At 50.8% G+C, this 14,896-nt stretch overlaps 1 protein-coding gene across 1 annotated transcript in view; it reads left to right on the top strand.

Moving 5' to 3' along the window:
- Positions 1–5,755, top strand: part of NUDCD3 (NudC domain containing 3) — a 109,746-nt gene extending 103,991 nt beyond the window's left edge. Inside the window, exon 6 of the mRNA XM_010374566.2 lies at positions 1,989–5,755. Coding sequence (XP_010372868.1) covers positions 1,989–2,099 — 111 coding nt within the window. The 3' untranslated portion in view covers positions 2,100–5,755. The remainder of the gene's footprint in view (positions 1–1,988) is intronic.
- Positions 5,756–14,896: the final 9,141 nt, after the last annotated feature.

The raw sequence follows: 14,896 nt of genomic DNA, 5'->3' as shown, positions 1-14,896 counted from the left end.
ACAGTCATCAAATTTAAAACCCTTCATCTTTTCCCTAATTTAATTTCTTTCGAGCAGGATTCTCCCATCTAGAAAGAGAATGTGGAATGTACAGGTGCCATTGCTCTGTCTGCGCTGAGATGTGTCTGTGTCTAGGATCTCTTCAGCCTGGTAGGATTCACCCTAACGTTAGTAATTGTGACATCTCATAGGCAGATAGCTTTAGCATAGTCTCTGGTCATAAGAGTGTTTGGTGACACACAGGATTGCCTGCTCTCCACTTTTGCCTCAGGAAAGGTCTGAATGCTGATCTTGGCATCCTAGGCTCCCTCTATTGTAAGATCAAGTCTACTAATCTGCCCTTTGCACTCTGGGAATCCTACATCGGGCCCTCATCCAGCAACCCGGTTCCCAGGGTGAGAGTGTGGTGGCTGCAGGGCTCTGCAACTGTCATTTGCCCTACCGCTGGCTGGGATTCTGTTGAAAGGTTCAGAGGCTTCATGCAGCCGCCTGCTGAAGTCATCCATTCTTATGTTTGGTTGAGACTATGCAGCCTCACACCTCCAGTGGGCAGAGGTGTGGGCCATGCTTTCAGGGCTGTGCAGAGGGGTCTTCATGTAGTCTTCTCTGCACCCACAGCCACTCCATGTGAGCTGCAGCACTTGTTCTCAAAATGGTCTTTCCAAAGTCTCTAATGTGAGTTGCCTGTAAGAAATTGATAGTAATGTCAGTTCATCCCTAGTATATAGTATGTGTCTTTGATATGCTTGTTGTTGCATCACTTAGGTTTTAAAAAATGAAAAAGAAGCTGGGTATGATGGACTGCACCCGTAGTTTTAAGTACTCAGGAGGCTGAGGTGGGAGGATCGCTTGAGCCCAGGAGTTTGAAGCTGCACTGAGCCATGACCACACACTGCACTCTAGCCTGGGAAACAGAGTGAGACCCTATCTCTAAAAAATAAAAACAGGAAAAAGAAAACCCTCTTGTTAGGAAGATTGTGTTTTATTTAAGGAGAAGCCCTGGTGCTGAGAATCCCACAGCCTCATTTTCTGGGCCTATGCTACCGGGTTTTCTGCAGCAGGGACTATGGATCGTATTGGTAGAATAACTACTGGCCCTGCACGGTCTCTTGTCTCTTGTGGTCAGAAGGTCAGAAGGAAGGAGAGATCATCCCCAGCCCTCAGTGTACTCATGGTGGCCAGGTGAGGAGGGCAGATGTGGAGTCCCTATGAGGAGAGAGGGCCTGCCAACTCAGGTACAGATGCTTCCCTCAGGGTCCAGTCTTCCTGATGTCTCCTGCCATGGCCACACACTCAGGCTTGCTTCTGATCCTTGGAGGCTAGATAGTTCCAGAATGGCCACATGTTGGCAAGGGCTTAGTCAACCAGCTCTGACTGCATCTGCAAGGACACCGTGGGGAATTCCTGACTGGCGGGTCTACCACTGGACATTCTGAGGTCTCTTCCTCCGTGCCACATCCTGGGTCAACCCTGGATTGTCTGATGATATAGTTCTTGATGCTGATACCTGAGGTGCTAGGGTACCTCCTCTGCACACCTTAGTCATGATTCAGGTGGGGCTTGAGCACTTTCTCTACGCACCTTTTCTACAACCCCGGTGGGCTGGGACACTCCCTCTTCATGCCTTAGTCAGTACCTGGTGGGACCATAGACGTTGCAGGCTGTTTGGAATTTGGACAGAGATCCTGGTGGAAAAGGGTCAAGATGAACCATAAAGAGGAGCCAGTGCTTTGCTGGGGACAGAAGATGAAGGGTTAGAAGTTCAGTCTGTGGAGCACAGTCTTGCAGAGAAATTGGCAGGCACCCAGTACCTCCCTTGGTTGAAGGCTGCTCCAGGGTAGTACGGTTCTCTGGGAGCCGGTCTTGCCAGGCAAGTGCCTGAGCCCTGAGGAAGCAGGAAGGCTCTCTGCCTGCAGTCAGAGTCTACTCTGGGAGAAAGTACACAGTGCCTTTTGATCCCCTTTAATCTCTCTATTTTCTGTTTGTAGAAAGTCCATGAGATGCTGAAGAAGGGGTGGGATGCTGAAGGTTCTCCCTTCCGAGGCCAGCGATTCGACCCCGCCATGTTCAACATCTCCCCAGGGGCTGTGCAGTTTTAATGACCAGAAGGAAAGGAAACCCTCGCCGATGGGGAGGCAAAGCCTTATCCTCGGCCGCCCTCCTTGGCTCCCTGCGTTCCAGGGACTTGCTCGTCTTGTTTACCCCTAACCATCCTTTCTTTCAAGGGTGAACCAGGCCTTCCACCCTGACCTTGCATCTCCAGACTGTTCCAGAGAAGGTGCGGGGCCAGCTGCTATGTGGTGGCCGCTGTGGCTGACGCTGAGTGAAGTTGTTTGAAATGCAGGAGAGGATATCCCAGCAAATTGGGATCACATGCTTTTGTCTCCACAGCAACCAGCCACTGCAGGCAACATGTCTTTCCTCCCCTGCTCCCTGCTTGCTGTTTGTTGTTTTGATGCTGTTCTGCTTGCATGTCTTCTGGTTGGGATGTGGAGTTGTTCCTGGGCTCTCAGGTGAAGCTGAAGTCATTGAAGTGTGTGAAGCTCTGTGCTTGCATGAGGGCGAGCAAGGAATGGCTGTGCCTGGGGCTGCTTTGGGAAACTCTTTGCCCCTTGACCTCTTTTGGGAGCATTCACGTGGTCTTGCTCATCCCTTTATAAATGTGCTCTGCCTGCCTCAGCCTCATGGTCAGAGCAGTGGAAACTGGAGCCCTGTTTGCACATTCTAGTTGTTGGGAGAAAGCCCGGGTTCTGGGCTCAGGTCCAGATGCAGCAGGGATTCTGTTCTCTGACTGTGGCGACCTTGCTTTGGTTCTTGTTGAAGTGAACCAAGCCCAGGCACCACGCATGGCATGCTGTGCTTGGCTCCCCATAAGACGTCCTCTTTGGGTGCACGGTGTCAAAGCGTAGGCAGGAGTGGAGAGCTGGTGCCCTCAGGAGGAGACCACAGCATGTTCATCAACTCATCAGCAGAGCACAACAGCCACAAGTCCTGAGAAGCTTTGACCTTGAGGGGCTTCTAGGAGAAGTGGAATTTCTGCATGGGGCATGAAGGCACACTGTCCCACCACAACTGAACCAGAAGAGAGTGAAGACTCCCCCCTTCCCATCCTCTGTGCCAGGTGTCAGACTGTGCTCCCTGGAGCTTATGGCCCAATCTTACCTGTTCTCTAGGGACTGGTCACTGCCTCAGGAGCCCCAAGCCTATGCCCTGAGCCATGGCTGCTGACTGACTCCAGCCAAGGTGCAAAGATGAAATTATGGGACAGGGTCTCAGGCCTGTGTTCCAAGTACTCACAGGGGCCTCTGGGTGCCCATCGCCGGGAGTATGGTTCAGCTACCACTGGCACTGCCCATTTGCCTGTCTCTCAAGCTCAGAGCATGGATGAGCCACACAGCAGGGCAGTGTACCCTGGCACCATGCACGGCCAGCAAGAATCAAGGCCTGCAGATGCTGAGAGAGCCTATTGTCAGGGGAAGGACCCCACCCCTGCACACACTTTCTGGATACTTGGGTTGTGGGGGCTGTCTTGGAGAGTAAGTTTGTGGTTGGTTTCTGGTTTACAGTGGTGGCTGACACCCCTTGTAAGAAAGCATTCCTGGGAAGTCGTGTGTGGGTCCAAACATGTTGCTCCGATCATCACAGGAGAGCAGAAGGCCCTAGATACCCCCTTTGGAATGTGAGAGCCTTGTTGTCTGATACCTGCCACTGAGCTGGTGAAGCCCCTCTAAGGAGATCTCGACCCTGGGGAGCAGAACTCTTGTCATCTATGAGGGGTCCTTCTGAGAAAGACTGTCATTTTTTTCCTGGAGTTCTTCACATCGAGGTCCTAGGATTTGCACACCACTGTCCCATATGAGCTTTCCTGCCTAATGAAAGGAGGTCTTGTGTGTGTCTCCTCTCATCTCTGTAGTTCCCGAGTTGGCCCCCATTGCAGCCCCCACCCTGTGGGTAGTCTTCCAGAAGTGATGCAGTGGTGTGAGATGCCCTACACCTTGTTATTTGGGAGACTTTGAGAGTCACTTCCATGGTGACCAGTGTTTGTTTTGCCTGATTTTGTATTCTGTGTTACATTTCTCCCCACTCCCTGCCCTGCTTTAATAAATGGCAAACCAATGTCTAGGAAGAATGACTGAGGGGCAGTATTGGGTATTGGCCCCATAGCAGGAGCAGCCACTTGCATCTGGTCCCGGTGCCACACTGCAATGCTTGGTGTGGTTGTGGAGCCTGTCCCTGCACGCCTTGCTCCCGTTGAGCCACGCTGTTTGGTGGGTGATTCTCTGCCCTGAGCCACCACTCTGGACTGGCCCAGTCTCCAGAGCTGGCACACCCTGCCTATTTTCTCTTTTTAGACACAACAGCCGCAGTTTGGCCAGCCACTAAGTCCCACCAGCTGAGGTCCGAGGAAAGCGGGGTGACTCATTTCTCTTGTCCAGGGCCCCAGGAGAGTGAGGTGTCCAGCCTGCAAAGCTGTTCCAGCTCCTCGGTGTTGGTTTGCAATAAATTGGTATTTAAGCAGTTCTGGGTCTGCGTGTGACATTTGCTGCTGAGACAGTTCTGTCTGTGCATGGTCATTATTGTTATATTCTGGCCTCGGGGTCCCAGGCCAATGTACACAGCAAACACCAGCGTGGGGATTCTTAGGGGTTGTTTCCCATCTGGTCTGAATGCACTGGGCAAGATCTCAACAGAGCTTTATAAATCCTGTTAAGATTTTGATTAGTGAGGAGAAAAAGAATGTAGCTATAGATCTTACATCCTTTCAAACAGGTTCTGGAATTCTGTAGTTACCGGAAAGCTTAGGGTGAGTGCAGATTTGGGAATGATTCCACTGGAGGGCCATCTTTGCCTACCAGGCTCCAAGGCCCTCCTTGGTCTCCAGGTGCATACCTGCTGTTACCTTTGCTGAGCCCTCGCAATGGGCTTCCTCCAGGACATGACCCCATATCTGACACACAAGTCTCCCAGGTGGCTGGCCACCTGCTTCTTCCTCAGTCGGATCTTTGACTCTCCTTCTCTGTGCCCCACCCCATTCCATGGGTATCCATCTCCAGCCTCCTCCGACCCTGCTCACCCCTGGGGACAGGACCTGGGGGTGTGAGAATTACTTCTTGGCTGAATGAAGACTGTTTCAAAGGCAACCCTTAGAATTGCCTAGCATACTCCCAGGGCCAGAAATAACCCACCAGAAAGGAGAGGCAGATTTGCCCCTGAAGAGTGCAGGAGGGAGAACAGTTGAGAAGTGTTTTGTGTGGAAATGTGTCCAAGAGGCATCAGCTGCTGCACAGAGAACTCACTGCCCAGAACACTGTGCTTGGGGAACAGACCTCACCCCCACCTCAAATCTGCTCCCCACTGGGCCTGTTGGCAGCCAGCTCAGCCGGGGAACGGACAGCATGACTCGCTTTGTGAATGAAAAGCACGAAGTTGTCAGCACAGAACCTGGCCAGTCCTTGATAAACTCTCTCCTCGGTGGTCAGAGGCCAAGCAGCCCATGTGTCCCAAGGTCCTGAAGAACTGGGCTATGTCCCTGAGGCTCCCTCCACCGTCTGACTACCGGGTCTGGGGAACAGGCATTTAAACCAGGCTGCTGCCCTGGGGAGTGCTCACTGGATGCCAGGGTGCCCCATAGGGACAGGGTCACAAAGCCCTGGGGCTTCCCCTGCCAGTCCTGGTGAGGACAGTGTGGTCACTATCTCAGAGAGAAGAAAAATGAATATTCTGTCTTTTCAGACTAAACTACTCACCCAGCTCACACTAATATGGATTTATTAATTTTACCTTTTTTTTTTCTTTCCAACTTCTATTTAAGGTTCAAGGTTTGTTACATGGGTAAATTGGATCATAGAGGTTTGGTGTACAGATAATTTTGTCACCCAGGTAATCAGCATCATACCTGATAACGTAGTTTTTCAGTCCTCACCCTCCTCCCACTCGGTTTTATTTTTTAGTGCTGAAAGTTTAACAGACTGGTCTTACCTCAGAGGGAGGGAAGAAACCCCCTATCACTGGGCTCCTTGGTGTGACAGGGGCCTGGTAGGGGTTTTCGATCCACCATCCATTCCTCCACACCAAATGCCTGAAGTCCCCACTTTGCACATGGAGACAGTGTCGTGCCAGGGAAGAGAGGTTGAGCCCGGCTACCCCTCACAACTTCCTGCTTCCCCCTCAGAGGGTGATGGGGAGACCAGAGCCCATGGCAGGACCAACCGTCACTGAACCCAGCTGGCACAGGTCTGCCAGAACACACTGGGGGTATGCTGGGCTTGCTGGGTAAACCCCTGGCATGCTGGCGTTTGCTGTCTTCTCAATGCTGATGGAGATAGGCACACATGGGGTGTGGGAACATGGCCATCCTCAGGCAGGTTCATGAGGGCACTGGCAGGCACTCAGGTGTATGCTGCCTCTTGCTAGGCAGGGCCGAGGCTGTTCTCCCTGGAGAAGGGCGGCTTAGGAAACACTTGCAAGAAAGCTGCCTGGACCTGGGAGGTGACCCTGGCCAGCCTCCCTGCTGCCTCTCTCAGTCCTAGGCCTTCTTCCCCAGAGCTGGTTAGGGCCTCAGGGACTTTGCAGTCTAACCCCTCATTGTGCTACAGTCACAAGAGTAAGTGACACTCCCAAGGCCATGTGGCTGGTGACTCGGGGGACCCAGGTCCAGGATCCTGCCCCTTTTGCAGGCCTGTGGTTCCTTGTCTCCTACTTGCTTCTCAGAGCAGCCTCCTCTTAAGCCAACAGCTCCTTCACCTGAGCCTGGTCACTTCACCCTCCTCCCCAGAACCAAAGAGCAAGACCATCTGCCCCAGGTACAGTCCTGGCCATGCCACATTCTCTGTGGCACTATGACCAAGGTGAGTGGCAGATACTGAAATCATCCAGGGCCACTGCAGACCCCATTCCCAGTGGACTGTTCATCAAGGGACCCTGTCTCAGACCACCTCAGCCAACGTTGTTGCCCAGCACAGGTCTGGCACGTTGAAGATGATCTGTGTTGGATGGGGAAGGCAGAGGGAGGATCCTCCAGCATTGATCACTCACCAGAACCCTCAACAACCCAGACATTGCGGCTGCACTGACCCCATGCCATGAGGAGGGCACTCAGGCTGTTAGGAGCCTGCTAATTCAGGCATTGGGCTGGGGCCTGCCTGCCTGCCTGCCTGCCTGCCTGCCAGCCAGTGGAGCACTGCCCCAAGCCCCTCTTACTGCAAAGGCAGGGTCTTGCCTCCCAGTGTGCACTTTGTGCAAGACACAGGCAGGTACAGGTCTACCAGAGGACAGGGAGTGTTGGGGCACCGTGGGGCTTGGAGGAGGCCCCTCTGGCAGGGAAAGGGAGCCCTCACCTCTGCTGGACTAGGGAATTTAGGAAGCTGCTCTGGTCCAGAGAACTGGGGATCCAGAGAACTGGGTATCAGGGCCATCTTGTGACCCCAGTGATGGTCCCTAGTGGGACTGCTGAGCTTCGGCCTGAGAGTTCAGGAACTCACCAGTGATTGCTTGTGGGCACTAATGACCCAGTGTGTGGAGACCTCATTTACCAGGTGTGCCTAGCTTGCAGGCAAATCCCAGGACAGTGACCCTTAGGGAAGACACAGGGTTTGGGGTCATCAGAGGCCGGGAGACCCAGGTACCTGTCAGGGAATGGGCTGCAGACTGGAGCTCAGCCTTAAGGTGCGGAAGATTCCAGCACCCCTGAGTGACCACCTCTTTCTTGATAATGCAGAGAATGGATTTTGTGACTCCAGGGTGACATTTCTAAGCTTGGCCTCATCCAGGGTGGGCTTGGGCTCAATATGGGTGACTGTTAGTCTAGGTCTGTCTCAATGAGGCTGTCCAGGCAGAAAGGCTCACACACCTCGCAGGCAGAGGGTCTAGAGAAGAAGGGGCAACAGGCCTGAGGAGGTGACAGCCAGGCAAGGAGGTAGAATAGGCCTTGTCTGGACAGTGGTCACCTGTTAGGTCCACAGCTTTTCGTCCCTGGCCTGACCAGCCATGTGAGGAGAGATCCAAACCATCCACCTGAAAGCATTCAGGGTACCTGATGACAAGACCCCAGCCACTCTTGGCTCTCATGTCCTGGTAGGAAGGTATACCTCAAGCAGATGGACCTGGTGGTGATTGACACCGTCTGCCTCCCCAGGGCTGGTCTGTTCATGCCAGACCGTTTTCCTGTTTGCTCCCACCTCCAGCTCAGAGAGGAATCGCCTTCACACCTCTGCTGAAACTAACCCAGCTCTGCACCCATCATTCACCTCTATGCAACACCTGCTCCTGGAGAACCCTACCCCCTCAAATACACACCACCCTCAGGGCCCTGTGATGTGCTCTCGTCTCCCCACCACCATTCAAGGGGCCACAACCAGGTCCAGCCTGTCTTCCCTGGCACCAGGCTGTCTCTAAGCAGTGGGGGAAACTCAGTCACCCCTAAACTATTCTCCAGTGTTCCCATATCAGCCATGTGATGGCAAGAGTCACTTCTTAAACTTTTGCTATCCCCAGAAACTTAAAGCAACACTGGCCACACTCAAAAGTCAAGTGATATCAAGACAGCAACAGTAAAGCAGTAACTGAGCACAAGGCCCTGTTGACTCGACACCCCAGGCTCTCCTGCCGGTAACCCTCCATTGGCAGAACCAGGCACTCTGCAAAGCCCTGGACAGTCAGCAGCCTTCTGAACAGGCTCTTCTGTCCCCACTCACAACTTCAGAGCAGCTAGGACTCCAGTGACCGCCCCCCACCCCCAGCTGCTTCATCTCTGTCCCAGAATAACTGCTCTCCAGAACTTTCCATGATATGGTCATTTAAAAAGTTGTTTTTTTGAGACAGAGTTTTCCCTGTGTTGCCCAGACTGGACTCAAACCTCTGGGCTCAAGTGATCCTCCTGCTTCAGCCTCCCAAGTAGCTGGGACTGTAAGTGTGCACCACTGTGCCTGGCTTGATGGTATCATTTTTCACTGTATGTGTATTTGTAAACTGTATAAATCAATATGTTTGTCACTTGCTTTTCTTTCTCCCTTTTACCTTCATGAGCTGTCTGTGTCCATACACACTCTCCTCTGCTCACCCAGGTGGGGTGTGATATTCCATTAAGTGAATATCACAGTTTATGTAACAACATCCTGTTGGTGAGTGCTTAGGTTGGTCCCAATTTCTCAATATTGCAACAATGCAGCAGTCATTTTCTGTGAGAGATTCCCTAGGTATTTCCTGTGAGTGGAGTTGCGGGGTCACAGGACATCCTCTGGGATGGGAAGGAATATGGAAAGGGGAATGAACCCACCTCCTGTGAGTGGGTCTTGTTGCTCAGCTCCTCACCATTTTAATGGACTCTGTAATGTTTGCAGTCATGCTGAGTGTTAAGTTGGATTGCCCGTGCATTTCCCTTGTCATGGTGAAGTTGAACTCCCATTTATATTTTTATTAGGCATTCAGGTTCCTTCTGTGAATTTTGTTTGTATTTTTCACCATTTTACTAAGCTGTTCATCTTTTATTGTTGACTTGTAGGAATGCTGTGAATACAACCCTTTGCAAGTTGTATTTATTCCAGACCTCCCAGCCTGGAGCCTGTCTTTGCACTTTAAACTTCCTTTCCACCCTCCCGGTCCCCCAAGGTGGGGGGTGTCCTTGAGGATCACCCCTTACTCTGTGCTCAGGCCACCATGAGTTCCTAGACACAGGCTGCATTTCCTCCACATTTCCCAGCTGGATGGACTGTAGGGCAGGCACATTTCCCAGTGGCAGGGCAGGGCTGTAGGGCATGCATTTGGGATAGAAGCTGCCTCTACTCCCAGGATAGAGCCCAAATTCCCCAGTAAGCCTGCCTGTGCCCAAGGCCTGTTCCCTCAGGTTTAGAGAACTGCTCTCCTGGCGGTGGCTGGTGGCAGCACCCACGCCATCTGTGTTGTTGATGGGCCCATTCATGACCTGTTGGACGACCAGATGAGTAGTCTATCCTACTGCCCACTTCCTCATCGCTGGGCTTTGGGGGAAGAAAGCACTAAGCAGTTGAGATGGTCTAAATTTCTTGTCTCACATCCAGCTTGTGTGGAGAACAGAAAGTGAGTGCCATGAGCAAGACTGGGCTTGCAGCTCTTGGAGAGAACCCCGGCACCACGGGCCTAGCAGAAAGGACTGATCCCGCTAAAAGCATCTCTGGCTCCTCGTGGCTCTCAGCCTGGGTGGTGCCTACCTCTCACAGAGGTCTGGCCACCTGGCGCTCTACCTGGGGAGCTCTCTGCTGTTGACTGAGAGAATACCCAGGTGGAGATGCGACCCAGCCCTCCACGTCCCACCTGCCTTCTCCCCCTTCCCAGGAACCTTCAGGACAGTGTCACCCAAGTCCAGAGCCTGGGAGCCCCTGGCCACTTCCCCAGCCAGCACTGGCATCTCCAGCCTCCACCACGTCTGGGACGAGCCCCTGACGGGAGCATGGAATGGAAGGGATTCCCATCTGAACAACAAAACTGCAGAGCAGAGAATCCACATTTCTCAGATCCATCAAAGAATTGCCGTCATACAGCACACGCTGCCCCCAAACCAGAGAGACAGGCAGGTGGACACTGAGAACCACAGTTCACTGGAGCAGAGGCTGCTGCTGGAGCCCCATGGGAAGGAACATGGAAAGGGGAATGAACTGGGGATAGAGAGAAACTCATTTTCATCCAGCTCAGTGGAATCCTCTACTGAAGTCCTGAAAAGCACACACTCAACTGTGAGGAAGACACCTGCTGGGGGTCAGCTAGGCCCATCTCTTCTCCGAGAACTGACCCCCTCACAGGGATTGCCCTGCCTTTTGCCCCAAGGAAGCAGAGCATTGGTTTTGGGATGTAAGACCAGCACCCAAAGCTGCCAGCCAGGGCTGAGTGGGCACCTAGGGAGTAGGGTGGGGACAGAGTGGACAGAACAGAGACACTGACTGCAGTGTGAGAGGCCAGTAGAGATCCAAAGAGATCAGAGACAGGGAGGAAGAGAGACACTCAGAGAGAGACGCAGGAGGGAGAGGGAACACTCAGGGACACAGAAGGGACAAGGAGGGAGAGGGACTAGAGATGGACACAGGAGGGACAGGGAGGGAGGGAAACACAGAGGACTGGGCTCTGGTGGACTCCACAGGGCCCAGGGAGCAGGCTGGGCTTAGGTTGGGTCCCTAGGAGGGTCTCCTCAGAGGGGAGAGGGCCCTGGAGACATGGATGAGAAAGGAGAGTGGGGACCCTGGGGGCTAGATCTTAAAGGCCATGGTCTGCTGTTTGGAGTTTATCCCAAATGTCTGAAAGCAGAAGAGAGGAGCAGGGCAGGGGCCAGACCCCAAGGAAGGGCACTGGGAGATAGGGACACCACAAGCCTACTTGGCCCCTGAGAGCAGAGCCACCCTCAGTCCCACCACTGCAGCTCTGTGCAGGCCCAGGCCACCTCTCCCCTCCCCGATCCTAACCCGCTTCTCCCCTGCTGCTCTTCCATCTCCTTCCTTTACTCCTTTTCATAGGCACATGGCTTGGCTCACCACGTGTGATCCCCAAGGATCCCCAGACAGGATCTCCTGCTCCACCAGGACACGTGAAGGCAGGTGCCACAGGCAAGGTGGAGGCCTGGGCACAGGTGTACATGGGGTGGCAGGCCCCACAAAAGTACCCCTTGGCCACTAGATAAAGGGGCTGTGACCCCAGGAGCTAAGAACTTCCTCAAGGCCTGTTCTCAAAGGGGTGTGTTGTGACCCTCGCCATCCCCTGCTCACCTCGCCCAGCCCTCACTGTCACTTCCGCACTGAGCAAGGTGGAGCACAGCTGGGCTCTCTGACTGCTTGCCCAGAGCCAAGGCTACCACAGGAAGGTTAGGGAGGGGGCCTGGCCTCCCCATGCCTCAGTTTCTTCAGCTGCAAAATGACCAACATTGAGTGGGAAGAACCCCAGCATTGAGCATCCAAAGGCACTGGCAGGCTCCCTGGGGGTCCCACCCCATGAGGGCATCAGCATTCTCGAGAGCACCACCTGTCTCTGGCCTCCAGTGAATGGCCTCCTGCCACCTAGGGCCTGCCAACCGGGGGTGAGCAACTGAACCCAGGATCACCTGCCCTCAACCCCCACCCATCTGACCACCCCCTGAGCCCACTGCCCGCCTCTGCTGAATGATCACACTCTCCCTTCCCCCCACCCAATGCAGCACACAGACCTGCACATGTCAATGGCCCCTCCTTCAGGACCCCTGCTGCCCATGGACAAGACCTGGCCTGGCCCCTAACCCAACCCCTCTCTTCCCCTACCCTTTCTGATTCCCTCCCCTACCCATCATCACTGTTTACTACACTGCCCTCACCTGAGGAGGGGTGTTGGGAAACCCCCACACACTTTAAATTATTTTAAGTGTAATAAAATATACATAACATAAAATTTATCATTTTAACAATTTCAAGTGTGCAAGCTCTGTGGCATTAAGTACATTCACATGGTTGTGCAACTATCACCACCTTCCAGCTCCAGAAGTTTTTCATCTTCCCAAACTGAAACTCCATAGCCATTAAAATTTTGAGTTGTTGCTGGCATTGAAAAAAACAAGAGATTTTACATAAAGACCCAGTTTCTGAGCTCTTTTGAAAAAGTGAAGAGTCCAGGAAGTGCTGGGTGGGATCCTTCTAGAGACAGCCTCAGCTGTAGCAGGTAGGCAGGGCTGAGCACCACAGTCCTCACCACTCCCCACTTCATACCACAGCTCCCCCACATAGGGACATTGAGGGCAGAGAGGACCCACTGCGCTAGAGGCAGCATCCCCTGGCAGATTGGTTGTCAGCCTGGTCGGCCTGGCTGCAACAGTGCACTGGGAGGAACTGGAGACCAAGTAAGGGAAGCTACCAGGGTCCAGAGGGAGAATGGAGTCAGACTGCCTTGGCAGAGGGAACAGCCCTGGTGGAATCCACGAGCAGGTACGTGCATGGGTGAGGATCCAGGATATAGGGCCTTGAATGGCAAACTAAGGGGTGTGGGTAGGTTTGTGGTCAGTTGAAGATGTGGAGAGCCCTCACAGGGGAGGGCAGGGTCTTGAATTTAGCAGGATGGCAGAGCAAGGGGTGGAAGCAGAGGCAGAGACAGGAGCTGCATTAGTAGGGAGGGCGGCCTGGGTGCTCCTCACCTTTAGCTGCTTTCTCTCATAACCCTCTTGTCCACTGAGAAAGGCTGAAGGGATGCCCAGGACGAAGGAACTGTCTGAGGCCTGCCTTCACAGGCCACCCAGGTTATCTTCCACACATGAACAAACATAATCCTAGATGGATTTCTGGGATTTTTAACTTCTCATTTTTCAGAAGAAATTTTAATATATAAAGTACATTTTGATGTACAAACATCATAAAAGATGAAAGAACACTGTCACACAATACTGTCCTTTTAGCAAAATGGGATGGTCCAGGATCTTGTGAAATATTGTGTGATGAAGTCCTTCATGCTGAATGATTCACTGAATGAGAATGTCATATTTCCTTTTTGAAATTAGAAATAAATTGTTCATCGTTAATTCTTGAGTTCAAGAAAATTTATCTGGGATGTTAACATTTGAAGACTCATTCTAAGATTTCCCTTATACTTTCATTTTCATCACTATCATTAGAGAGTGCTGCTGTCTTTCTATGTCATCTTCTGAATTGCCTAATAATAGTGAATGTCATTCTCTGCAAATTTTCTAATCTTTGCTGATATAGGCAGCAAATGAAAAATTCTGAATCCTCAACTGTGTTCAATGAAAGCTAAATGTGGCTATCAACTGTCTTCGTTTTTATCTTCTCTTTTCTCCTCTTTGTCTTCCTCCTTCTTTTATGAATACAGAAGTTAAACTTTTTAAATCCACATAGAACATAATAATAATGTACCTAGAAAATACTAACAAATCTACCCAAACAGTGTGATAATATATATATAACATAAAAACATAAAATTTACCATTAGAAGCGCTGTGGCATTAAATATGTTCACGTGGTTGTGTAACCATCACCACCACCATCCAGCTCCAGAACTTTTTCATCTTCCCAAACTGAAACTCCATATTCATTAAAATTTTATTGCTACATTAATAGGTGAATTTAGTAAGTTTGAAGAATAGAAGATCAATGTACAAAACCAAATGCATTTCTGTATACTAGCAACAAACAAATGGAAAATAAAAAATTTAAATGCCATTTACCATAGCATCAAAAGTGAAAAATACTTAGGAATTAATTTAACCAAGCGTGTATAGGACCTGTATACTAAAAACCACAAAAAATACCTACCTAAGGAAATTAAATAAGACTTTTTAAAAATGGAGAGATATATCATATTTGTGAATTGGAAGACTTAATATTGTTAAGCTGTCAGTTCTCCCCAAACTGATATATAGATTCAATGTAATCCCAATAAAATTCTCAGCAGGATTTTTTTCCCCCTTTGATGGGAGACTTTTTATTACAGATTCATCTCGCTGCTCATAATTTGTTTATTCAGGTTTTCTATTTTATCTTGGGTCAATATTGGTAGGTTGTATCTGTCCAGGAATTTATCCATTTCTGCTAGGTTTTCTAATTTGTTGGCATACAGCTGTTTGTAATAGCCTCTGATGATCCTTTGCATTTCTGTGGTATCAGTTGCACTGTCTCTTTTTTATTTCTAATTTTATTTATTTGGGTCTTTCCTTTTTTTTCCTTTGATTTGTCTAGCTAATGGTTTGTCAATTTTGTTTATCTTTTCAAAAAACAAATTTTTATTTTGTTGATCTTTTATTTTTTTAGTCTCAATTTCAATGATTTCTGCTATGACATTTATTATTTCTTTTCTTGGACTAATTTGGGTTTGGTTTCTTCTTGGTTTTCTAGTTCCTTGAGATGCATCAATAGGTTGTTTTTTGGAATCTTTCTACTTTTTTGATGTAGGCATTTATTGTGTA

Source organism: Rhinopithecus roxellana, chromosome 6 (assembly GCF_007565055.1).
Source record: "Rhinopithecus roxellana isolate Shanxi Qingling chromosome 6, ASM756505v1, whole genome shotgun sequence".
NCBI classification, from domain to species: domain Eukaryota; kingdom Metazoa; phylum Chordata; class Mammalia; order Primates; family Cercopithecidae; genus Rhinopithecus; species Rhinopithecus roxellana.
Note: the sequence above shows the minus strand (reverse complement) of the source record. Positions and strands in the feature narration are given on the sequence as shown.